Genomic DNA, 25,325 nt, shown 5'->3' on the forward strand with positions numbered 1-25,325 from the left:
CGAGAGAATTTCCGATTGTAGGAGGACTTCTGCTTGGCTCAATAAAACTGTGATTTGGAAGAATGGTGTTTGTACTTCTGTTTGGAAAGATACGATTTTGCGACTTCTTGCTGTAAGCGGAGATTTTTTTTAAACTGTAGGCAGTCAAGAGAACTTACATAGACAAAACAACTCTGAGTGCAAACTAGGCTTTGGAATTTTTAGTTTTCTCCATTGATGCCTTTGGGCCATTTTAAGTAATTTTCTATAATTGTAGTCTGGTGTGTAGTGTGTTGGGTTTTTGTTTTTTTTTTGTTTTTTTTTTTTTCTTTCTTTCTTTTATCACCATCTTTTAGAATGTGACAAGCTCTTTGTTCTACTGAGGATTGTCTTGTGGAAGACTGCCTTTAGTAGAAAAATAAAGAGTACAGTTTAGGTTGTATCAACTTTGAGCTTCTCTGCTCTGAGGTCAGACTGTGATTACAACCACAAATTGTTAAATAGGGGTGCTATTTTGTTACGAAGGCCTTCTGTAGCATTTATTTCCAGATTATTAAGTGCCTAATGCAAGAAGTCAGAGTAACGTTTTTCTACCTATAAACCAAAAAGATTTTCTCCAATTCGTGTAGAAGGTTGGTACAAAAACTTAGTATAAGTAGTAAAAACATCATGTGGTGATTCTGAAATCCTCCTTAATCTTCACTGATTTGAGTCTTAGTTAATTTCAGCTAATCTTCAAAGATGACTGTTAATTTCAGCCTATAGTCTGTCAGTGTTAATTTCAGGATAATTTTGATAATTGCTTAAATACTCAGATGTAAGTCAATAATTCTTTTCTTTTTGAAAAAGATGTTTTAGTTCTTCTCATAATTCTGAGATGACAAATAAATGGTTTTTGTTTGTCGTGTGCTTAAAGTGCAGTTGACTTTCCTAATAAATTTCATGATGAGTTTCCATCATCAGTTGTTTCGTGAAAGTAATATCCAAAATAATCAGAATGAAATTTGTGTTGGAAAATGTTAGAAATTCTGAAATGGGCTTGGTGTTATCACAGCAATTCACATTCCTTTTGACGTGTAGATTATTTTTTAATAAAATAATAGGTGAAACAAGAATTTTAATATTCATTGGTTGCTGTTTCTTACCATCTGCAGCTTGCAGAGAATTAGAACCCAGTACTTTACACTTATGTTCGGAAAAAAAGTCACATGTCTTCTGCTTAACTTGGAGAATAAGGTGAGAGAAGAGATTTTTTTTTTTGTTTTTTTGTTTTTTTTTTTCTTCTTTTAAAAAGTGGAAAGTCTTGCTAAAGACCAGTTCTAGTAGATGCCTTCCTATCTTTTAACAGTGCTTTGATAAATTAAATAACTGCTAAGTTAATGTAGTACTTGTCTTACGTTAGAAACATAGATTTTCTTTTTAATTGAACAGTCAGTATCATCTTTTAATCTGTTGTTTGACTGGTTGATGGAGCATTAGATAGTTTTAGTCTCTCCTTTCCTTTTTTTTTTTTTTTTTTTTCTCTTGTGGAGATAAATCAGAAGCGTTAATCTGTCATAACCGAGAAGTAGTTTAGCATGGAAGCTACTTGAGTTCAGATGTTGCAGAATGTGTATTTAGTTATTTAACTAGCTTTGTAACTTCTATGGTATTAGTATCTTCTTAGTGAGTCAGGAAGAACAGTGATGTAAGGAAGATGCCACAATTCTCAGGGTAGCTGATTTAACAAAAGAGAAACCAAACATTTTCACTTGCTTTTATGGTGAAGAGTTTGACAAGTGTGTGGTGATCTTGGGATTTTCTTCTGTAGGACTGAAGGAAATGATCTCGTTACTGCTGAAAGAAGATCCTGCTCTCAGCAGCATTCCTGTTGTCTGTGTTGTGTTGGCTGTCTTGGTTGTTGAGTTTGGCTGGCTTGCTAGCTTGGCAGAAGGTTAGCCCAGCCCTTCTTTCCCCTGTCTCCCTGTTGGAAGCTTTCTGTTGAATTAGGAAGTTGAATGGGCTCGTGAAGCATCCAGTTAATGTCGAAATGAGTGAGGGACAAAGGAGCGAAACCTCCTCCTTTTAGCATAAGCAGACCACTAGCTTGACTAATTTCTTTATGTAGCTTCAGTTCAGTATAAATCCACCCATAGATCATGGTGTAATTTTGCAAAAGTGGAAAAAGTTGAAATGCAGATTTTAGTTGAGACCTGCTTTTGAATTGATGAAAGAGTTCATGTGGTACCTAATTGACGCTGGATGATAAAATTGGCATTTACGGTGTGGTTTGTAGAAGCTAGAAGGAATAATAAAGTTACAATGCAAAGAAGGAAAATAAAATACAATAATCAAGGCATAAATTTGGGACAAGCATTTGTTTCTAGTAATTTGTTTTGTAAACATTCTATGCTAAACAATTAGAAAGGATAAAATGGATAATGGGTTATCAGGTGCAGCCTACAGAATCTTTTACAAAGACTTCAAAAATATTTTAGTCACAAATTTTCTGCAGAACTTTTTTTCTGCATACATAATTCACCAAAAAAAAGCAGCTTGGTGAGTACAGTGTTGCTGCTTTCTTGATACTAATTATAAGAAGCTTATTACCGTAAGTGGAGTAATTATGCAGTGAATTATGTTTGCATTTAATTTGGCACTGACACTAGCTTGGTCCTGAGAACTGGTTTAAGCAGTTAAGTTCAGGTGTTTTTTTTTTTTAATTAGAATTTTATTTTGTCACATTATGAAGTAACTACATAGCTGTCAAAGATGAGTCTTGGAGCTTCGTTAATTATTTTACGCAAATAAATACTGAGCAGATATTTCTATTGGTGTTTTTGCTTAATACAATTATGTGGCAGTTAAAGTCTGCATGTCATGGATACATTAGTAGTACATCACAGGGTGCTAAAATTCTTTATTGGTGTTTGCTGTTCAGTGCTGTCCTTAATTTTGAGAAATTCAGAACTTCAAAGTGTTACGAGATAGAAGCAGACTATTAGAGAGGAGCCATATGATCTTATTTCTAAGCTTAAATGTTTTTGTCTAGAAAGTTAACAACTCTCTGGCAAGGTGAATGACTGGTGTTTAGACCCAAAGTCTTCTGGCCTTAAACTTCGAAAAGGCTTTCTGTGAATTAGAATTTAGGCAGAGGCATGTGCTATTCGGAGTCAAGTGAGAGAATGGCTGTTGGCGCTCTCTTCCTTGGGTGTCGAGTTTCTGAACTGACCCAGTGCTGTTCATGCATAAACTTTGCTTTCATCAAGGTGCTAGCATTGATTTGATAGTTTTAGTGTGTGCTTAGCATTCTGTATCTTTTTGTTCTTCTGATTAATAAGTAATGACGATTGTGTGAAATGTTCAAGCATAAATTTCCAGTATTCAAGGAGGTTTTTAATTTTTGACAGGAAGAATCAAAGCTGAATATTTTGGCCAGCCACATACAGATTGGTCTGATGTGTTTGTCAATGCATTTTTGGTAATTCTGATGCTACCTCAAGGCTTTCAGGAACCAGGCTTTAAATTCATCATAGCATGTTCTCCAGAGTATCCAGAAATAGTCAAAATGGTAAATCTTTTGTAGCAGTTGAATACAAAGTTTGAACGGTTGGCATTCTTAAGTTTCAACGCTAGACCACATAAATGAGCTAAAGGAAGATAAGGTGGTTTGGACAGACCAGGGTGTTGGGGGGTTTAATCTGAATTTTTGTTGCCATTATTCCTAAACGCTACAGGACTGGAGTCAGGTTCAGGTATCACTATTTTTGTGAAGGATTTTTCTCTAGCTAGAGAGCAGGCAGTTGTCATTCACAAGGCTTGCAAGATGTACTACGATTACAGAAAATTGCTCAGCTTTACTGTTGTGCTGGTAGTCTCAGTTGAACTAGATGTCCTACTTTTCTTTCTATTTTTTAAATTAAAGAAAACATTGTGAAACATCCTGAAAGAGTAAGATGCATTTCGGTTGTGGAGATGTTTCTCAGAGAAGTGGTTTTTTGGAAGATATTTTTAGTACTCAGGTATTTTTAGTTCTTGAAAATAGTTCTTGAGCTTTATAGACTACTATAGAGTTAGTAAGTTGGATGTTAAATGGAGGGTCTTAGTCCTTATTACACTGCCTGAAGTAGATGGGGTTCAGGATAGGTCTCTTTTTAAAATATTTTACACCTTTTAAGATTGGACAAACTTTGAGATTTAAGATGACTGGTGCCAGTATTCAGATTTCTGTTTCTTAGTTGCTCAGAAATGCAGAAGTGTTGTGTATCAGGGAGTAGAGTTCTGCATTATGGCTGATTGTTGGCCATAGCGAGAGTCCTAAGCACTGCTGAAGTAGCACTTGAATACAAGGCAGGCTTATTGGGGAACTTAGCAGGTTATTCTTGTAATTTGGGTATTTGTATTTATTTGGTTAATAGGTGGTGTCTGTGCCAGGTTGAGTATCACCCTTTTTCTGTAAAGTCTTACGAAATAATACACAGTAGCAAGGGGCTGAAACTGTGTGACCTCCCAGCATAGAAATTGCTCTGCAAGGAGAACTTGTTAATGCAAATTAGTGTTTCTCTTTCCTTCTGGCTTTTTTAGAGATAGAACTTTTCTGTGTGCACTTCCTTTGATGTGGGAACTCCTGGTAAAATGTTTAAACTAAAATACTCTTGAATAGAAACAAATTTCTTTGAATATTAGAATGCAGGGCTGCAGCAGCTGTTTTCCCCAGAAGTGAAAAATCATCACACTTTTCCAAAGGAGTCCATTCATATGAAGATAGTAGGCAGTAACTCCAAAGCCTTCGAAAAATATTTCTTCTCCTGAGCAAACAGTGCCTGGTAGAAAACAAGTGGCTCATTAGTCTGCAGACTTTAACCTTTTGCGCGTGGGAAGGGACAGCTCTTTGCAGTGGCAAGCAAAATATTCTTTTTGCAAATTGGTTGTGGATGTTTGTGTTGACTGAGTGTTGGCCCTTTTCTTGTTGCTCTGAAAAAACAGTGTTATTTTCCATCAAGGTATTTGTCAGAGTATAATACTCTCTGACCAGGTTCTTTTAGAGAAGCCACATATGGATGGTGTAATGTTTAATATCAACTGTGTGTATTTGAAGATACTGATGTTATGTGGGTTTTCTGATTTAGCAGAATGACACATTTGTACTCTGTTTTCAGTATATTTTGTAAGTTACACTTAGTAAAATATAGAAATTGCAGTACCAGTGTGATTCCCATTACCAGTCTGTATAATATGCTCACCGTGATGACGCTGGGCATCCCTGGTCGCTGGAAAGGAGTATGTGGGTTGAAAAAAGCTCAAGCCTGTTGCTCTTTTTAAAATTTTGTTAGTTGTTCAGTGCAATTGTTGGGCTGAGCCACATACCCTATGCTGGTCTGGCAACTCAGACATTCACATTCTTTTGGAGAAACATTTACACCAGTAGTTGATCCACTCAATTGATGCAGTTGTTTGTCCAAAACAAAGGCCACCCTCCTGTCCCCATTGTGTTGAGGTAAAGTTAGCCTCTTTGCAACAGCTGTGGTTAGTCACATGCTACATTATTTCCTGAGCTTCATGGGTGCATTGCCCTTATCCATCTCCTCTGAGCCTTCTGTTACGGGGGTTTATTGGCCAATATTTGAGTATTTTTTTGTATCTAAATTTAGAGAGATTTGAGGCTTATTAGAGAAATTGCTAGCAGAGAATACAGGAAGTAATCAGTCTTCCTGATTTAATCACATGAAGTACAAACAACATGTCAGTGCAGTCTGTATAGGTGAAGCCTTCCTCAATATAACTTCCAATTTTTTGCACGTCATTAAAATATAGATAAATTAGTTCAAAAGTCAAGAATAAGCCAGTACAAAATGGAATTTACATGATCAGGGTAAACTTGTAGCTCATCTGCATTTATAGTTTGTGAACTTGGTTGCACTGATTTTTATTTTATTAAATCTGTATCCACCACACACAGGTACTTCCACATGCTTCTTCTGTTAGCATAACTTGGTGAATTTCACTGGGAGATTTAATTCCTGTTAAGATCTGGCAGGATTTCATGAGGAAGTTGCATCATCGTCACCACCAACTTTGGGTATTGCTTGTTCCACAAGTGTCTGAGGGCTCTTCACATGCTCTTCTCTGCCCTAGCTCTGCTTTTGGAATCCTGCTGTGCATCTGAGGTTTGCTTCTGAGTGTGCAGTTGGTCTAGGACTTACTGCAACTATCGAGCATGCCTCATGCTTTTTTTTTTGTGTGTGTGTGTGTATGTGTGTGTGCTTGACTTTTTGTTGTGTCTTGTCATCACTTGGTGGTTGTTTGGTGACTAGGACTTGTATTGAGATTCTAGGAGCACCTTGCCTTCTAGACAAACGGAAGAGGCAAAGATGGCAGAAACATCTAGTGAAATAGGTATTTTTAAGGTTGTTACTATAAAGCAATGCTGTGGAATCAGTCATGATGCTGAGGAATGACCTGTTTAAATAGAGAGTTTGAAGATGGACAATAAGGTGATAAAAGATCTGGATCACCAAAACCTCTAGTCACCATATCCTAATGAGTAGAAGACTTTGCAGTGATGCTTTGTATCTGATGGAGCTCACAGAAAATAGGATTACTTCCATTCTGGGTAGAGTCTCTTCCTTAAAGATACCTTTCACTGCCAAGAGTCTTTGTCCAGGGGGAACTATTTCCAAAGTCCATGTGCACCCACGTAGAGACTGGGGCCTCTGTGCCCAGTGATATCTAGTTGATGTCTAGCCCTGTGTGCTTTCAGGATGCCAGTCAGTACAGAAGACGTGAGCACTTGGTGTTTTATTATGTTACCATGTGCACAGATGTCTGCAGCATTTGATCTATCTGTTATTACCCCTCTGCACCCACCATCCTGGCTCCGAATTGTACAGAACTGGAGAAGAATGTGCTTAGTAGGATCTGAGCTTTCTAAACCTTTTAGTATACATCGCATTAGTTGGATCATACAGAAAATTCAGGAGGTGGGAAGCTTGTATGTTTCAATTTGTTTTGTATTCAGTGAAACACCTTTATTATGTTGTTGAACATTATCATTTTTTTTTCAGTGCAGGGAAGATAGTTAAAAATGGAAGCTAATTCTTATGGTGGATGAGGGAGTGCTGATTCTTTTGGAATCCCAATAAGAAAGGCACAGACACTTGCAAGGCAGACGACTATTAATAACTCGGAAAAGGTGATAGCAAACTGTGAAATTGTTTGTCTTTTCTATTGCTGGCAACCCTGAGATGATTATGGCTTTGGATGGATCTCTGGCCTGGGCGTAGCACACTGTAGTTCTTGTCTCCTCTGAGTTCACCAGGACTCTTACAGGGTTTTGCGCACAGTACAGATTCCTCCATCACTGACAGCGGTTGGATCTGGAATGTGGGCTTTGAAGTGTCCCTTGGCCAACACGCTCCGGTACCCCGTTCTCATTAATAAAGCTGCAGTTCCTGAGCAGGTGCATGTAATATTTCAAGTGGAAAAGACAATGTAGTGTACATATATTTAGGATTAAATGCATATTGATTAATTACACATTGATTATGCTTGCATTCATTAATTTTACTATTGATTAGACACAGCATGATTCAGTAGCAATCGCGCAGTAGCCGCGATAGAGGATGTGGGTCACTGACTGCTTGTACAATAGTAGTCTTACAGACTGATCACTACAAACAAGTCAGAAGGTTTTTGTAGTACTTGAGTTGGCTTGAAAGGGCTTTGGTTTTACAGGGACTGATAGGGTAGGTTCAAACTGACCAAATCAGCTGTTCAGATGGAGAGGAAGATTCAGAACAAAGTGATAGGTATGGTTAAGAGGCAAGTATTGGAAAGCCTGTGACATCAGTGCTTCCAGTCATCTTTTTACATTTCCAGTTGTGCCGCGGTGTTTCCCAAGAACTGTCTCTGCTAACCTGCAGTTTGCCAGTGAGACTTCTTGTATGGTAGGGTAAACAGTTCTTTCCAAGAGGAGAGTGCCCAAGCCCAGGTGCATTCTTGTCTCATAGGTTTCTGAAGGAACTTCTCAAAGAAAGAATCGGCACTTCTCTTTTAATTATCTCAACTTAAATTTTGTTGTTTTTTTAAAACTTTTTTTTCACTTTTACTGTTCTCAGTAGTTTTAACACCTTTGTGTTTTGCTCTTGTAGGTCAATTGAATAACTGCATGTAACATTTGCAGGACTTTATAGTAGCTAATTATCAAAATGTTTTGGTCACAAGTTTGTGTAAAGATAGATTTTGCTATAAGAATGTTCTACATTTTTAGATGCCTCTCAGGTTGTAGATCCTGCCATTTGCATTATCTGAGCAAGCAGAGGTAAAGTTTCCCCTTAAAAAAATAATTGTTAAAGTATCTTAATTTCAGTAATCCCTGCTAATTGATAATAGGATGTTCCTGCTAAGCTGAGAAACAGAATGGTAGAGGTAAGTTGGTGGTGGTTGGTATTGGTCATGGTAGAAAGAGGGTAGGCAAAATTTTGTAGTGTGTGAGGAGGAAGACACAGTAAGACATTACTGTTAACTGATTAACTAGATTTTTCTTTAGAGAAAAACAAAGGGAACTCTGAATTTCTGGTAGTGTAAGCCTTAGACTAATTTGTATTAATTTTGGTAAACATACTTTGGTCACAGTTCCGTAGTTATGATTCATAGGTATTTCTTGACCTAGATCTGGTGGTGTGTACGTTGGAAGTGGTCCAAGAAAAGTCCTTCCTGAGGCAGCTATTAATTTTTGTTAGTTTGCATCCTGCTTCATTGTTCCTGGGTAGAGTTAGCTGCAAGCAGGGAATGGGAAGCTGTAGTCACAGCTGCAAAAACTTCAGCAATCATGTACGTGCTACCTGTCTGATGTAGAAGCATAGGCCAGTATAATTTCTTAGCCCGTATAAAAACTTGACCTGCAATTAAATACTGTATTGCTTTAAGATACCAACTGATAGATGCTTGAAAATTAATTGCAACATAGGATGGGAAGACATCTTATTATATGTGGGTTGACTCCTTTAGTACAGAACACTGTTGTTTTGGGGAGGACTTCTGCTGGATATGCTAAATGGTGCTGCAGAAGCCCAGATCTCCAGTGTGCAGATCTGGGCAGCAGTGCAAAGTACTGCAGAGCACTTGCCTGCAGTATTGAGTAAGAAATCTTTCTCTTGCTTTGTGGAAGTAATGCGTAGTCAAGGCAAAATTATTTGCTCGAATATGCTTATTGTGTTCCAGCAGATAGCAAGCACTTTTTCTAACTAGCTTTTTTGACGTAAATCTGTTAGTGTAATCCACTTTATATTTTGAAAGGTAGTGATGAAGGGAACAGTGATCATTTTCTCATTGACTAAGCAATTGAATTTAATTGGTGATGAAGTGTTAGGTATTTCTGATCTACAAGTGTAGTTTAACCTACACCAATTGTAGAGGTTTTTGAGTAGTTAGATGAGAATCCATCCAGAATTATCTTACAATGTGTAATTTTGCACTAGAGAAAGGAGCTGATTATAAAAAGACCTTCGAAGCTTTGGTGTTTTTTTTTTTTTTCCCTAATCCTAGACTAGATTTTCTCTGTATATTTTTCCATTGCATCCTGTACAGTGTTCTTTGTAAAAGTGAGAGATAACACTTTCAAAATCAGTGGCTTCTTGAGTCTGTCACAAAAAGCTTGTCAAAATAGACTTCGTTGTCGCACAGTTCTTCTGCACTAATAAAGATTTATTTGGAAAAGCTTGATCTCTAAGAGCATTTTAACATTTCCATTTTAGGGTATTTAATGTCTTAAAATATCCTTAAAAACCTTGTTGTTGGACTTTCTGAACTCCTGATTGTTGATGGTAGGGAAATGATCAGTTATGTATCCCTTTTTGGAACTGTTATTTGTGTTTAGCGGCCATGTCAGTTGGTAGAGGAAAAAAGATTTTTCTCAGCACTAAAAATTTGTGATGGCTGTCAGTTCATTTCTGCTTGCTCTTACTGGGAAAGCTTGGTTGCTCAGCATTTTTGTTGAGAATGTGGAGTCATCTTGGTCAGAATCATGTGTTTTGTGGGTTTGTTTTAAAGTAGCACTTAGGCTTAATGGCTTTCAGCCCTAAATTGGTGTTTGGTAGCTAATACCATGACTGTGGTATCTGTTTCCAATAAAAATCAAAAGATAGTACTTAGGACGGGAAACCTTAAATAAAAGAACATGAGTTAGTAATTCTTTACAGTGTTTTTTCAGAGAGAAATCGTAGCAAAATTCTGGGAGAATGTTTGGTTTAGGAAACTGAGATTGAAGAATACTGGAAGAGAAGTAAGGTTTAAAATCCAAAGGAAGTTGAGTACAAATTTTAAAACCATGAAAAGTCATCTCCAATGGCAATTTCCTGAGAATTGAAGTGATTTGTATGTGTAGGCTTAACAGCATCCATAACTGGGTGTATTCTTAATTGCAGAATAGATTTATTTTTCGTAGCCTGCAGATAGGCATGATACATATTGAAAATGCCGCAAGGCAGATTTAAATGAAACTGTTTCTTCCTAGGGACTGAATCTTGTGAGCATCAATTGCTTCATGGATGCTGGTAAAAGCAGTGATACATTTAGCTAAGGATTGTCTGTCCGCGTGGAGGACTGAGTGGTCATGAGGATGCACCGCTCCCGTGATGAAGTTTTAGAGCTGAACATGTATATGCCAAAGAGTATTTTGTAAGGTTTAGAATCACAATGTCTGTATTCTTCCTAACCAAAATACCTGCCACTCTGCTGCTATTATAGTCGACTTAATTTGCTTTAATATAGTTCTGTTTTGGAGAGGGAATCTTATGATGCTATTTTCTGTAGGAAACCTTAGACTGTGGAGCAAATGTTTGTCCCTCTGGTCCAGAATAGTGTAACTGTGTTGGTGGAAGGGTTTTTCTCGTTGGATTTTGTAAAGACACTCTTTGTTAGAAATAGAATTATACTTACAATTTTGTTTTTCTTCTGATGTTGAGAGTTGTAGTTTTAAAATACTTTATATAAAATGGTGAGGAAGAAAAATACATTATTTTTTTTGAAGCATGGCTGAAATATTTTTGACTCAATTTCTCGTCTAATTTGAAACGTGTAAAGCTATTTGGAAATAACTTGCTAGATAATTTTTGTAAATGTCTGTATTTATAGTGTACAATAGTGTGTATTCACCTTCATTTTTGAAGGAAGACTTGCATTAGTGTATATATTTAAGATTTCAATAAGTACCTAACCAATGCTAAAGTATATTTAAGTCTCATATTTTGTAATATTCCTAAAGAATTTGACCACAGACTTTCCAGTTCTAGTCTTTGCGTAAATGCATCGTTAAAATGATGGTAAAGAACAAAACAAAGCTCTTTCAGTGGAATGAAATATGGGAACGCTGGTGGAATTGTGGCAGAGCGTAGCTGAGCTTTCATTCTTGGGCCCTTGCTGAGCTGTGCTCTGGCTGCGCAGTCGCACTGACTGCAAGCTACAGAAAGCTGAGTGGGGTCCAAGAGGCTCCCCCTCTTTGGAGGCCACTAAACACATTGTTAAGGTGCAGTTCTTTCATTTGCCATCCCCCTTGCCTGAGAGCTCAAAGCCGTGCCCTGCTTCTCATCTTAGTCTCTAGACCCACTTTCTTACAACTACCGTGAAGGAGCAAGTCGTGTTGGTTTACTGTTTCCCTAGGAACTGCATGGGAAGTGTAGAGAGTTTCCAAGGGTTTATCTTGAAAGTGAAAGCACGTGAGTTCCAGCTGTAGCACTTTCACCTTTGTTCATTGTTCCCTTGGGCCCCTGGGATGAAGTCTTTGTGGAGTCTATTTAGGTACGCAGCTAGATGGACAAATACTGACTTGAATTCATCTCAGCTATTCTATTTGAGTACATGACAAACAGCGTGCAGAATATAAAATTAAGATTGTCATACCTTTTTAGGGCATAAAAATGCTGGAATCTTTAAATATATTGTCATCTTGAAGTATTTTATCTTATATTTTAAGTCTCAACATCCATAGAGGAGGTAAAAAATAATTATTGTCTTTTATAAAAACATAAAACCGTCTATTCAAATTCTGTGCAAGTACAATGGGAAAAACAATTTCTGTGGTGTGCATGGTTGCAATGTCAGACGCCTTCCAGTTAAGGCGGGGGGGGGTGTGTGTGTGTGGCAAGATGGGGGAGATATTAATTGTGAGTGCAATAAGATAGCAAGGGGAAAGAAAGAGTATCACTCCAGCTTCTCATTTAATAAGCAGGAATTCAGAAACTCAGAAGCGTCATTAAATATCAAAGCAGTGATGAGCTGTGTGATCAGTGTTGCTATGGCTCTGTTCTGCAGTTTAGAAAACTTTTAACTTCCTAAAATTACAGGAAAACATTACTTTTTATAGCATTGACTTAACGCTTTTGTACTGTAGTCAAGTTTTAGACTTCATTTGCATCTGTGCTCTTATTTGAGATTTTTTTAGTGCTACTTATCCTTTAGGTACAAGAAAATGTAAGTAGGCCCGCTTAGACCACCTTAATTAATGAGCAGAAAGCAGGGGTAGGAAGTGAAATTTATTTGGAGTGATTGCTTTCTGACCAGGTATTGATGATAATGAGCTAAAGGATTATGAATATATTCAACTGCTAGGATCTTTATCATCACTTAACACACTGTTACGGAAATTAGTCTTCAGTTGCATGTCCAGCGTTTTGTTTTATTATTGCAGATGGTACTACAGGAAAATAAGCTGAATTGTACTTTTTTTTTTTTTTTTTTTTTAGAAGTGCAAATGGTTATTAAAAAACCTATCTTTTAATGGAGTTAATATTGCATTGCTCTTGTATATGTTGTTTGAAATGAAATGTGAGTGCTCCCCTTCCCTTCAGCCTTTGGTTTTGTTTCTTAGGTTGCACGTCTTCAAAAAATCCCTGATGGTGACAATGAGACAATGATTCCTGTACTGTCTTCAAAAAAAGCAAGTGAATTGCCAGTTGATGAAGTTGCGAGCATTCTGCAAGTAAGTTATTTTTGCATCTCTTTAAGAATGTGCTGCTGTTACCAAACAATAAATTTGATGTTTCTTAAGGACAGATCTTGTCATTGAAAGTCTGCGCATTATCATGCGTTTTGATATTAACTATTGTCTACTTCTAAAAGCTTGTTGATTTTTAAATTGTTACTGGACATGCTCTAATTGCTTAATGTTTTCAAAAATAAGTTGAGTATTTGGACTGTGGATGAGATTCAACTTGAAAATGTTTGAATTTCTGTATGCTTTGAAGATTGCTTTTTGTTAATAAAAATCCTAGAGTCAGTCTTCCTACAAAATTCTGTCCTATTTTTTCATAGCTATTGCTTCCATTTCTCTGAGGAACCCTTAATGTCCTTAATTTATTTTGGTAGCCTCCATTTTAAGTGGAGGAACAGGATTGAGAAGGCCACCCATTGACAGGTTTATGAAGCATTGAATCTGGGTTAGTTTTCATGATAGATGGTCTTTTTTCATTTTCTGTATGCTTAACTGCTTGAGGAGTACATGATGATAAATGTTGGTCACTGACAACTCAAGACTTTGAAGCTATTGCTGTCATTTGGCTGAGTAACTGAACTCCTGACACAACCCTCAAGAGTCTGAACTATGCCCACAGTTTGGCTTGTTGAAGAGTTTTCTGCAGGGAAGATCAGGAATCACTTAGCAACGTGAAACAGCATCTGCTTCTGTAGTGCTTCTGTGAATTTTTTGTTAAATCTTTTAAGTACTGCCAAATTGAGTTTTAAAGTAATAGTTAGCTTTTACTGTCATACAGACATTAGTACCAAGCTTGTCTTTCTCATGTTGGCCAAATTTGTATAATCTAAGGCTATATATTTTGGTACTGGAATTTATTTTGAAGTCTAGCTTATCAGTGTAATTACTGACTGTGTTATTCTTTGCGTATATTAATAGGCTAATCTTCAGAATGGCTTAAAAAACTGTGAAGTTTGTCATAGACGGGCATTCCATGGATGGAATGAATTTGATATTAGTGAAGATGAACCACTGTGGAAAAAATACATTTCCCAGGTTAGAATTTTTGTCCTTTCTGCTTTTTGGTTTTAATACTTGTGAGTAGTTTTGCTCTTTATTACTTAACTTTAGTGTACATGAACGTATTCTGATAGAAGTCGGGAAACTGTAGTAAAATAGGAAATTGCAACTTCTATAGTTTATATCTAATTTACCTATTTAGAAAACCTTTATTAAGGTACGTGTCAGTGTTTTCATTACATTGTTCTTGAATATATGTTCATAACTGGCCAAAGAGTACCATTCATAACTCGCTTGAGGGTTGGAGAAGCTGAATATAGTTCCCTATAGGCAAAGACTTGAGCATGAATTGCATTAAGGTCAGACACAAATGCTTATAATTTAAATGGAATATGTAGTATGAATAACTTGATGGACATAGGAAATTTAAAAAGCAAAACCTCTGCCTTTGAACTGAGAGTGGAGGTGGGGCCAGCCTTGATTCTGGTTTTAAGCAGAACTGGCAAAAGTCAAGGGTGAATTTTTTTTTTTCCCTATCCATGTGATTCTATTTTTGAGCCCATGTATGAGCTCTATGTATGAGCCCATGGGGCTTCTCAAAATGGTGTGAAGTGTCACTGCTTCATCCCATCTCACCCCCACCCTCCAGCTACATAAGATATTTACAGCAACTTTTCACATACTATGAATTCATTAGAAAAATCTATTAAATACTTTGGTCAATTTTTCCCGCACATTAAGTGAGCAGTAATCCAGTTATGTTCTAGAGTAAATCCTGAAGTTATAGATGGTTAATTCTAGAAAAACTTTTACTTGGGAAGTGACTAAGATGATGCTTGGTGCTCTGCTGATGATAGCAGTGGGAACGTAATCACGTATTAGCTGTCCTCTGTCATTCTGGCATTAATGCTTTATTTTCCCATATGTAGTGTTAAATTAGTCAGATACGTAAGAGCACTCCTAAAGCGTATTATCCAATTCTATTTTAGGTAGGATTTATTAAGATACTTATTTGCTTTGAATGTGCTTATCATGTGTGCTTTTAGAATGTTCTTCATTTAATTGTAGGAATATTCTTTCTTGTAAGATTTCTCAAAAAGAAAAAAAAGTTAGCAACCAGTTGTCCCGTAGAAGCAAGATCCTGTATTATTTTAGCCTTAAAAATCTGAAGAAAGCATATGATCTAAAAGGAAAACTTGCATCTTGTAAAACAAGAAATCATGAATTGAAAGTTATGAAATATATTGCGGTCTTGATACCGATCAGTTGCTGGGAACAGGATCAGCCTGTTACCTCAAGGACAACTTGAATATATTTCAGACTTCTTTTTATGTGTTTAAACACAGTATAAACAAATATAGAAGACTATTTGTTTTGTCTTAAAAATATGAACCTGGAAATGTAAGAAACAGTTTTCTCCTGTTATGTCGTGAGTACAGTCCATTCAAAGTCTTTGATTTAAAAAAAAAAAAAAACCCTCAAAGTCTGAACTGTATAGACTAATATTTTGTTTGCGCTGGTAGGTTAGAAATATTTTAATTATAGAATAATATGTTTCAAAAAGAGATAAGATGTGCTTTGGTCTTTCTGTCAAATGGTCTTTCTGTCAAGAGTATTGCTGAATTACTGTTCTGTTTCATTTCAGTTTAAAAATCCCCTTATTATGCTTCTCCTGGCATCTGCAGTCATCAGTGTTTTAATGCATCAGTTTGATGATGCTGTCAGTATCACTGTGGTAAGGAACTAAAATTTTATCATCTAAGAGTACTTCAGACTGTGTGACCACATGTGCTTTCAACATCACATGAATGCCAATGTGAGGTGTTATATTCAATTCATTAGAATCAAATGATACATGCTGTCATTAAATCTGTTACATTTATGACTGGATTTGGGGTTGTTTTTTTTGTTTTGTTTTGTTTTTTTTGTTTGTTTGTTTGGTTTTTTTTGTTTTTCTTAACTAGTAGCCGTAGTACATACCAGGACTAATAATTATCTGGCTGCATCTTGCATCTTTACTCTTTCACTGATGGTTGAAACATCTGTCTTTAGACATTTGTTCTGATGAGCAAATTTTGGTATCTTCTGTTAATTTTTATCTTAAATTATGCCTTAATTTCAAATTGAAACTAACATAAGCCTTTTGCAAATTTGCTTGAAAGATGAAATCTTTTAAAACATGAAAAAGAAATGTAACCTGAGCTCTCTAGAAATAGCAGAAGGAAGATAGAAGCTGAAATAATTATTTTTTGTAGAAGTTTGCAGTTAAATAGAGTGCTAAACTAGTGAGCAAATAAAGTACTGATAAACATTTGTCCCTACAAATGACACAGAAGAAAATTTAAGTCCCTTTGACCTTTTTAGGGTAATAGATGATAACTGAAAACTGGGATTTCTGTATGATCAGAGGCAAGTTCTAGCTGTTTTTTCTCTTGACTAACTCCTGCACTCTCTGTTAAGTTTTACTTTTGTAATTAACTCAAGGTAACTGGAGGTTTGCTCTTGACCCCTCTAGTTCTTTAGAAAGTTTATCTTCCAAAGAAAACTATTCTATGTGACTCCTTTAAGAAAAAAAACATGCTATTTAGAATTTGAGTATAGTGTTAGTTTGGAATGGTCTGTGGTGTTCGTGAGTTGGATTTAGGTAAATGATTGTATTATGAAATGTATTTAATTGTTGTGGCTGGAAGTTGAATGACTTCGTGTTTTTTCCTTGGTTAGTACCCTTCAGTCTATTTCCTAATCCACTTGAGCAAGGCAGTGAGAAAGGAACAGGGCAGTTAGTAAACAGCAAGTAGTAATTTCTGCATTCTGTGCTACAGCCTGAGAAGGAATCTTTAACGGCCTTGTGAACATTGGTAGGGATGTCTTAAAATATGGAGAAAAAGTGCAGTTGAATTAAAGTTCATCAGTCGTGTTCTCTAATTTCTGACTAAGCTACCATAGTCTTGTGGTTATTAAAGCTCACTTTTCCACCTAGTGAATATTTGTTTTGTGTCATTTCCAAATGATAGTGCAATTTTTTTTCTGTGATTGTGTATTTGTGCTCAGAGCCTTAGCAAAAAAACTAATTTGCTGCTAAAGATCAATGACGTATTTTTCTGACAATGCTGGCTTGAGCAGCTTTTGCCATCTTTTTAGTTCTGCTAATACAAATGTTTTGTAAAACTTTTGATCTGGACTGGAAACTGATCAAGATTTCAAACCAAACAGCCATACCTTTTCCCATTTGGAGGATACTGGCTTCTTGGTGGATGCCATTGCACATAGACAGAAGCTGAGAGACGGATGGGAGGCTAGAGCTGCAAAGCTGTGTCAGATACCATTAACAGTAGAAGGCAGTAATGCTTCCCAAAGAAACGTGTGTAGTTGTGATGGAAATATTCCATGGAAAGATGGAATATTTATAGTTATTTTCTAGTACTTGGTTGGTGAGGCTAATGTTAGGATCACAAATAAGGCAGATGTGGTTAAGAGTTCTTCAGGAGAGTTTTTCTCTTGCAAAATGGTAATATTTGGTTATTTTTTTTAGTACTTGCAGTGTGTACTTTAAAGGCTTAATTAATGGATGTTGAGTTATGGTTCTGCAAGAAATCAGTGGAATAACTCTATTTGAGTAACAAATTCAATCCAATTAATGTAACAAAACTCAATTTGAGAGTGTATTGAAGGGCAAGATGACACTTACTTCACCCAAAATTGATCTTTGTTACTGCCTGTAATAGATTTCATTCATTCACTCACTGTCACATCACATGCTTACAAACCCCGTGATGTTTAGTTGAAGCGTTGTGACCAGAATTGTGTGTGATATAGGTGACTATGAAGGCTTGCTGTTGAGGCCATAGTACTTACCTTGGATTACTCTAACAAGCAGTTTTAAAATTTTTTTGTTTTGTGTTGTTTGGGATCTTGACTGTTTGGGGTGTATTCACTGTCCTGTCTCACTCCTTGGGAGTCTTGGGCAGAGTTTCTGAGTCTCATCCTCCCCTTGTTCTCCTTGCTGGGATATTTTATGGCTCCTGACCTATTCTTCAGCTTACTGCCTTTTCTCTAGTCTTCAGTTTATTCTCAGTCTTTCTGTTATCTGGTTATTTGAATGAAACCATGTCTGTGATGCTCTGTAGCAGTTAACACATGGTTCCTTTATCCTTTGCTCTATTAATAGCAAATGCTACTCCTGCTTCATTCATATTGATTTTTCTGTTTCTGTCATGGATCTCTCCTCTATAGTCTCTTGCTTACAGTTTAGAAACAAGGACTGGAGGAATTTTTTTCTTCAAAATCACCATTTAGTTATTAATCTCATTTTTAGTAAAATCAGGTTATTGAGTTATTGGACATCATTAGAACAGATGTAAATAAATAATGGCATCATTTTTATTACAGACCCAGGGGACACTGGGTGATTTTGAGCATGAGAAAGTTGATTTCTAAATCATATTGTTATACGTAGTAATAACTGTGGCTGAGCAAAACCAAATACCATCACTTACTTTCCTGGCCATTTGGAATTGTTTTATCTTACTTGCTCTTGTTTTCTTGCAGGCAATACTCATTGTTGTTACAGTTGCCTTCGTTCAGGTAAGACAACTGTTGTCCAAATAAGATTATTATTGCTTTTATGTAAACTCTTCTGTTTGTAAGACCAAAGTAGTTGTCTTGATGCATTGTGCTGTCAGTGGTTGAATAAAGAGCTCTGTGCTTTCATCCGTGTCTTTTGCCTTTTCTAAAGTGTGTGGTTTGTCTTCCTTTAACTACATTGACATTTATGTGTCTATATGAGTATTATACTCAGCTGTAAAAGAGTACTTGTAAAGAAGCACTCACAGTAGTGTTGAAGTACTTTTAAATAATTAACTTCATATAAAATAGATTGAAAATGCAGCTCTGGCTTCGATTTTGTACAGACATTTTACAAAAAATAGTAGTTATCTTTAAGTAATTTTTTAAGTCGTAACAAAATTTTCATTCTATTAGTACTCAGCTTTACTCAGTGTGTACCTATAACAAAATTGCTTTGTGTCTGTGCTCTATATCTTTGTTTACCTTAATTCTGTAACCTGTTTATTGAATTAGAGATGAGTTATGATACCTTAGTTCTCGCAGGGCTAATGGTACTAACTTGCTAAACTGTAGAATTTTAATAATGTATCTGATCCCTGAGTTTAGAAGCATTACTGCAAGTATTACAGAGCACTGAAGATGAAGGAAAATGCAAAGGACCTCTACTGTTCTTTCAGAAGAAATGCATGTAGGCAAATTCTTAAATCTGTACATTTTTCAGTGTTTGGACCATATTTGCTTTTTAAAGTATCTAATATAGAACTGTTGAAGGGCGTCTCTTATCTGATTGTTTGGAATATTACTTTAATAGAATTTCACTAATAAGATAAATTTCAGTACATATAGATATATCTTATTGCTGTTTAACTTTTGCCTGTTTTAAAAATATTATCTGCTTTTTTTTTCTTTTTTCCAAATGTTTCTGCAGGAGTACAGATCAGAAAAATCTCTTGAAGAGCTTAGTAAACTTGTGCCTCCAGAATGCCATTGGTATGGAATTGTTTGTTTTTTTCAGTTCTAAATTAAGTCATACTAAATTCAATCTGAAATAAGAAAAAGGTTTTACTGAACCTACCAACTTTATACCAAGCTGTTATGCTGACACAGAATGTGCTTTGCTTTTGCTCATTTAAAAGACTGTTGTATGGGCCTAAATATTACTCCACGTTGTTGCCTTTCTGATTGCTTCAAATGATGTTACTGATATGTAACTTCTAAGAAACAAGCAGCGAAATAGAAACAGTATTTTGCTGAAACCAGTAACACTGCAATGCATTGTTAACAGTGTGAATGCTTTTATTTGACAAAAGGCCATAAAAGATGTTTTTATATTCTCTGTATATTTACCTACAGTGTACGAGAAGGAAGGGTGGAACATACACTTGCGAGAGATTTAGTCCCAGGTGATACAGTCTGCCTGTCAGTTGGAGACAGAGTCCCAGCTGATCTACGGTTATTTGAGGTATATACCTAATATTGCTTTAATATTTAGTCACTTTTTTTTTTTGTGGGACAGAGGGGAAGAGAAAATAGCTACTGAATACTGAAGTGTAGTAAGTGTCACTGTTTGGAATTCACAACTATCTAGATAAAAACTTCGGAATAATTCCGTTCCTAAGTGAGAGCTTGTTGCATTGCTGCAATAATCAGTAGAAGCGCTTGTTGCTTTTGTTGATCCTTAAAATATGGTTGGTATTGACATTGTTTCTTACCATATTAATAAATTGGATGTATTTGTAATGGTCAAAATTGGGAAACTTTTATTGAAACTTTTAACTACTTACAAAAGATTGTCATAATTCTTACGTAGTCCATGTATTTTGTTTTCAAAGGCTGTGGACCTTTCTATTGATGAGTCCAGTCTCACGGGTGAGACAGCTCCTTGCTCTAAATCTACAGCTCCTCAGCCAGCAGCAACCAATGGAGACCTTACCTCGAGGAGCAATATTGCTTTCATGGGAACGCTGGTCAGATGTGGAAAAGCAAAGGTAAAATCATTATTTATAGGAAAGGGTGTTTTCCATGTCTCGACTATTTGAAGGTAATTCTTATTTTAAAGTTCACATATCAATTGAGAAATGTACTTTAATGACTACATATATTTTGAATTTTCTGAAACAGTAGAAATGGAATAGAAATAGGAATTTTTATTGGAAGTATGGAATACTTTACTGTGATACACTGCGGAGCTTTTCTCATTGGACACCGATTTAAAAAGAAAACTAATCTAGGGCCAGGAGAGCTCAAATTTATAGGGAGCAGAGGATGTGAAACTCTTCCGTCTAGGATGTGGTATTCTGCTTCTAGAACTACATTCACGTGTTTGAAAATCTGTAACTGAAAATACGATTTTGGCTAGTGTTAGATAGGTGTTACCCTGTTTGAGTTTTATGACTGGTAGTTACTAAGTACTTCAGCAGTGCACAGGATAGCAGTTTGTTTCACAGAGGCAAAGTAGTTTTTTGCAAAAAGATTTCCTGCTTGTGCCAAGAATTAATTTTATAAACAAAGCTAGCAAAATCATAGCAGGCTAAATGGCATTTACCCACTATTTGAGTCAAAACTGTTGTCAGCAACCACTAACATGAAGATTAAACTTCAGATTTGTATTGGCTTAATTTTTTTTTTCTTTAGGGGATAGTTATTGGAACAGGAGAAAACTCTGAATTTGGTGAGGTTTTCAAAATGATGCAGGCCGAAGAGGTAAGAGTGAATGTTTAGAAGCAAAGGTATGTTTTGTATGTGTGTATTTCATTCATTAAAACTTTGAATTTATTCCACAGGAACTTAGTTTAACTTAATTATATTACTTTTAGTGTTTTTCTTTCCTCTAGTGAGACAAATCTTGGCTCTTGAACATGAAAGTAGTAACTGAATTCAATGCAACAAAACATTCGTAGCTGACCTGAAAATATTATCTGTGAAAATAATATACTGAAACTGTTCAGTGGAACAAATCTCATTGCAATTTGTGGAAGTGTATTTTTTTTTTTCAAGCGGAACTACGTTTGTGCAAAAGGGATTTGTACGACAGATTTGTGTGCTGCATGCACAGGACTATGTTTTCCCTTGATTAGCAGTGTACTTCGGGGTTATGTATCTGTCTCCTGCTGCTTCGTGATCTCTGCCTTAACCTTTTATAAGCTCCCTTTGGCTCTTGTATACCAAAGTCCCACAGTGATTTTGCTTTGTTGCAGTACACTGATGCACATGGGAATTCTGACTCTTGAGTGCTTTGTGTATCTAGGGCCTTCTAGCTGCTTTTCTGGCTGCCTGACCAATGTGGGATCATAAGGAGACAGTCTGTCTCCAGCTGTCAGGACATGATCAAGCATAGTATAGACAGCACGTGTTTTCCAGATATTTACATTTCTGAAATCTGCCAAAATGGAGCAACTAAGGGCATTAAATGTCAGCCAGCAGTGCATCACCGATCTCATGTTATTAGCTGTGGTGCCTTACTACACCTTTCAAGGGACACTGCTGTCCAGTCACCAAAGTGGAATCCACTTTAATACATATGTGACGAAAATATGATCGTCTGATTAATATTATAAGGTTTGTTTTGTAAAAGATGTAATCATTAATGAAAAAAAACCTAGAAAAAGAATCCTATGTGAGCATCCTACACCAACAGCATTCTGAAATATCAGAATATTGTAGAGTTATTTTTTATCTTTTTATTACAGTTAACTCATTTTAAAAGTAAACTTTGAAGGCAAGAGTGAGTCAGACTCGATACCAGCTTCCTCATACACAGTGTACACACTTTTTTCGTAACTTGTTGAACAGAGATGATTTTACAATGACGCTCTCTTCCTTTTTTTGGCCATGCTTTCTGTACTGTAGTTTACCGTGTATTACTATGAAAAAACTTAGTTACTGGCATCCAATGTAAAAATCCACTTTTCTGTGTTTTCATAATGAAAATTTTTTTACCTCCTTTCTGTTTCCTTTTTTTTTTGGGGGGGAGGGCACTAGATTGGCAAAATATTTCCATAGTTTTATTCAGCATGATTTTTTTTTTTTTTTTTTAAATAAAATCTTTGGTATGACCTTTTGTATTACATTTGCTGTAGACATTGCAACAAAGCTCCCATAGAATATTTCTAATACATTTTTAGTTTTATTGAAGTGTTCTTGAATCTTCCTGAATTCTACACATGAATGGAACATATTCTATTTTCACAAAGTAAACATATGGAAACATAGAGTATAACTGCATCTTATTCACTGACAGCATCTTGAAATTTGCACATCTATAGTATGCGATACAGTTCATGCTTTTTAACCTGTGCTTGTTAACTGCTGCATGTTTACCATTCGTCAAGGCTCCAAAGACACCTCTGCAGAAGAGCATGGATCTCTTGGGAAAACAGCTTTCCTTGTATTCCTTTGGCATAATAGGTAAGAGAATTTACGTAAAAGAATTACAAATTATTATGTAACTGAAACTAACGTGTAGGCTTGGGAAAATGGAAGGCTTGATCTCTTTTTTCCTAAATATTTTGGCTCCTCATTTTATTAGTCACTTTGAGTCCATGCCACTAGTCATCTGAAAGTTACTGATGTGACATAACTTTCATCATAAGGATATTTACTTGCTTCTTACTGCAAACATACTTTTCTGACTTACTTTTTGTCCTCTAAATGCTTCCTTTTAAATTGCAATGTGCCTTGTATTCTGATGCAAGGTGTACATATGTGAATACCTCGCTGTTGGTATGATTGGGCAACTTGACTGGCAGAAGCTTTCTTCACCTTTGCCATACTAATGGAATAATGCTTTGACAGTGAAAGGAATAATATATTTTTATATGTAGCACAATGATAAGCTTGATTCTGGCTATTTGAATTCTTCTTGCCTTCATGAGGTTACAGTACATGTGTTTTTTTTAATCTATCCTGATGACTGTTTTCTTTATAGGAGTTATTATGCTGGTTGGCTGGTTGCAAGGAAAGCATATCCTTGATATGTTCACAATTGGTGTGAGGTAAGATTTATGTTTTTAAATAGTGTAGATCGTGCATTACAGCAAGTATCTGAAAGACAGTGCTGTATATTATAATATGCTTGCACACAGACTCTACTTTTAAGTTCATATATGTAATTCAAAATGAAAATATACTTTGTACAGTGAAAAAGCAAATTCATATTCATTTTTAATGATACAGTATGTTCCTGTCAATCTCTTAAACTGTGCATTTCTACAGCAATTTCTGAGTGTCTTGTGGAACATCTGCAAACAGATGATAGAGTTGTACAGTTTGAATTCCCGTCACTGAGTAAATAAAGTAAATGTAATTTTATAAGTGGCATCAAACAAAACTAAGTTACTACAAGCCTTGTGTCATGTAGTTCACTAGCTAATTTTCTAGCGTATTATGGAAACTTAATCCCAGGGTGTTGTCTGCAGAGAATAACGCTGAATTTAGATGATCTAACGACATACTCTTAGAAAAGTTGCTGAGTTGCACATGGATAGTGTGTAAGGCAGAAGTGATTCTTTGAATGGTGGGATCAGACTCTGAGATTTACCCTTTTGGGGAGCGGAAACGGGGCGGGGCGGGGGGGCGGGAAGCACCGGGAACTGTGTCTTTGAGCATTGTGTAATGAGTTATGGTGATCTTGTTTAGACTGTTACCAGATTGGTTGGTTGATAAATGACCTTCTGTGCCATTCCTGCATTTAGCTTGCTGCCACATCATGATCTGGAACTGACAGCTGTGGATCAGTGATCACCTGAAGTGGTGGCATTTCCCAGTTCTGTTTAGTGCTGACTACACTTGTTCTTCACAATCTGGGATGCTTTGCACAGCACGAATTAGCTTTTTGTGTAGGCAAAACAGATGTACAATTGATTTCTCCCTCCCTCTTCCCAACTTTTCTTCATACTTTTGCATAAGTAATGAGTAGAAATGTCTAAGTTATTGCGTTTTGTTACTGCCTTCAGTGTATATCTTATAACGAATGGTATACAGCTAGAATCAAATGGCAACTGCTTCCTTTCACTTTTAAGCTTGGAACAGATAGCTAAAGAAGCAATGTTCTGAAGTGTAAGTGCATCATTACTGTGTATTCGTATATGACATTCTAAGACAAGATTTGTATATTTACTTTCATTACAGTTTGGCTGTAGCTGCAATCCCTGAAGGACTCCCGATTGTTGTAACAGTGACACTGGCTCTTGGTGTGATGAGAATGGTGAAGAAACGGGCTATTGTAAAAAAACTGCCTATTGTTGAAACTTTAGGTATGACTAGACTAACCTAAAGATAGTGTTTTAATATAAATGTTAGGAAATAAACACAAATATTGATGACTAATGGCTAAAAATAAAGCAAGTATTCTTATTTTGCTAGTAATGTGGTGGTATCTTTAAAACATTTCTAAATTGAATGTGTTCTGCTGAGAGTTAGAATTCAGGTATATGATTTTTTGGACATGTCACACCAGCAATATGGTAAACTGCATGAGTGATTGGGTGTATGGGGTACTCTTTACACTTGTTTGCTGTAAGATATCCTTGTTAATTAAGACTTATAAAATGTTTTTTAAACAGTTTTTTTTGTTGTTGTTGTAAATTCAGGAATAATATTGACAGTTAGAAATAAATCCAGATTTGAATATTAGAAAATGCTTTGCAATCATAATGCACCTTCAGGATGATATGCTGCTCATATTAAAACTTAAAATAATTTAAAAATGTTAAAACTTAAGAACATTCTGTATGCAGTTTCAGTCATGAAACATGTAAAGCACAGGACCTGGAAAAGACATAGAAATACTAAGTTAAATAATTCTGCTGCGTTT

At 36.1% G+C, this 25,325-nt stretch overlaps 1 protein-coding gene across 7 annotated transcripts in view; it reads left to right on the plus strand.

Annotated features, from left to right (window-relative positions):
- ATP2C1 (ATPase secretory pathway Ca2+ transporting 1) overlaps window positions 1-25,325 on the plus strand; it is a 69,289-nt gene that overhangs the window by 22,174 nt on the left and 21,790 nt on the right. For 4 of the 7 annotated variants that reach the window (XM_086742795.1, XM_086742801.1, XM_086742800.1 and 1 more), the window contains 11 exons: window positions 12,824-12,934; window positions 13,865-13,981; window positions 15,591-15,680; window positions 18,494-18,529; window positions 19,440-19,501; window positions 19,865-19,973; window positions 20,344-20,499; window positions 21,146-21,214; window positions 22,843-22,918; window positions 23,439-23,505; window positions 24,641-24,765. In XM_086742795.1, the coding sequence (XP_086598921.1) occupies window positions 12,824-12,934; window positions 13,865-13,981; window positions 15,591-15,680; window positions 18,494-18,529; window positions 19,440-19,501; window positions 19,865-19,973; window positions 20,344-20,499; window positions 21,146-21,214; window positions 22,843-22,918; window positions 23,439-23,505; window positions 24,641-24,765 (1,018 nt within the window). Of the gene's footprint in view, window positions 1-1,133; window positions 1,216-12,823; window positions 12,935-13,864; window positions 13,982-15,590; window positions 15,681-18,493; window positions 18,530-19,439; window positions 19,502-19,864; window positions 19,974-20,343; window positions 20,500-21,145; window positions 21,215-22,842; window positions 22,919-23,438; window positions 23,506-24,640; window positions 24,766-25,325 lie in introns of all 7 variants that reach the window. The other 3 variants (XM_086742796.1, XM_086742798.1, XM_086742797.1) reach the window with 1 other exon arrangement.

The sequence above is a fragment of the Chlamydotis macqueenii genome, chromosome 2 (genome assembly GCF_036417535.1).
Source record: "Chlamydotis macqueenii isolate bChlMac1 chromosome 2, bChlMac1.mat, whole genome shotgun sequence".
Lineage (NCBI taxonomy): Eukaryota > Metazoa > Chordata > Aves > Otidiformes > Otididae > Chlamydotis > Chlamydotis macqueenii.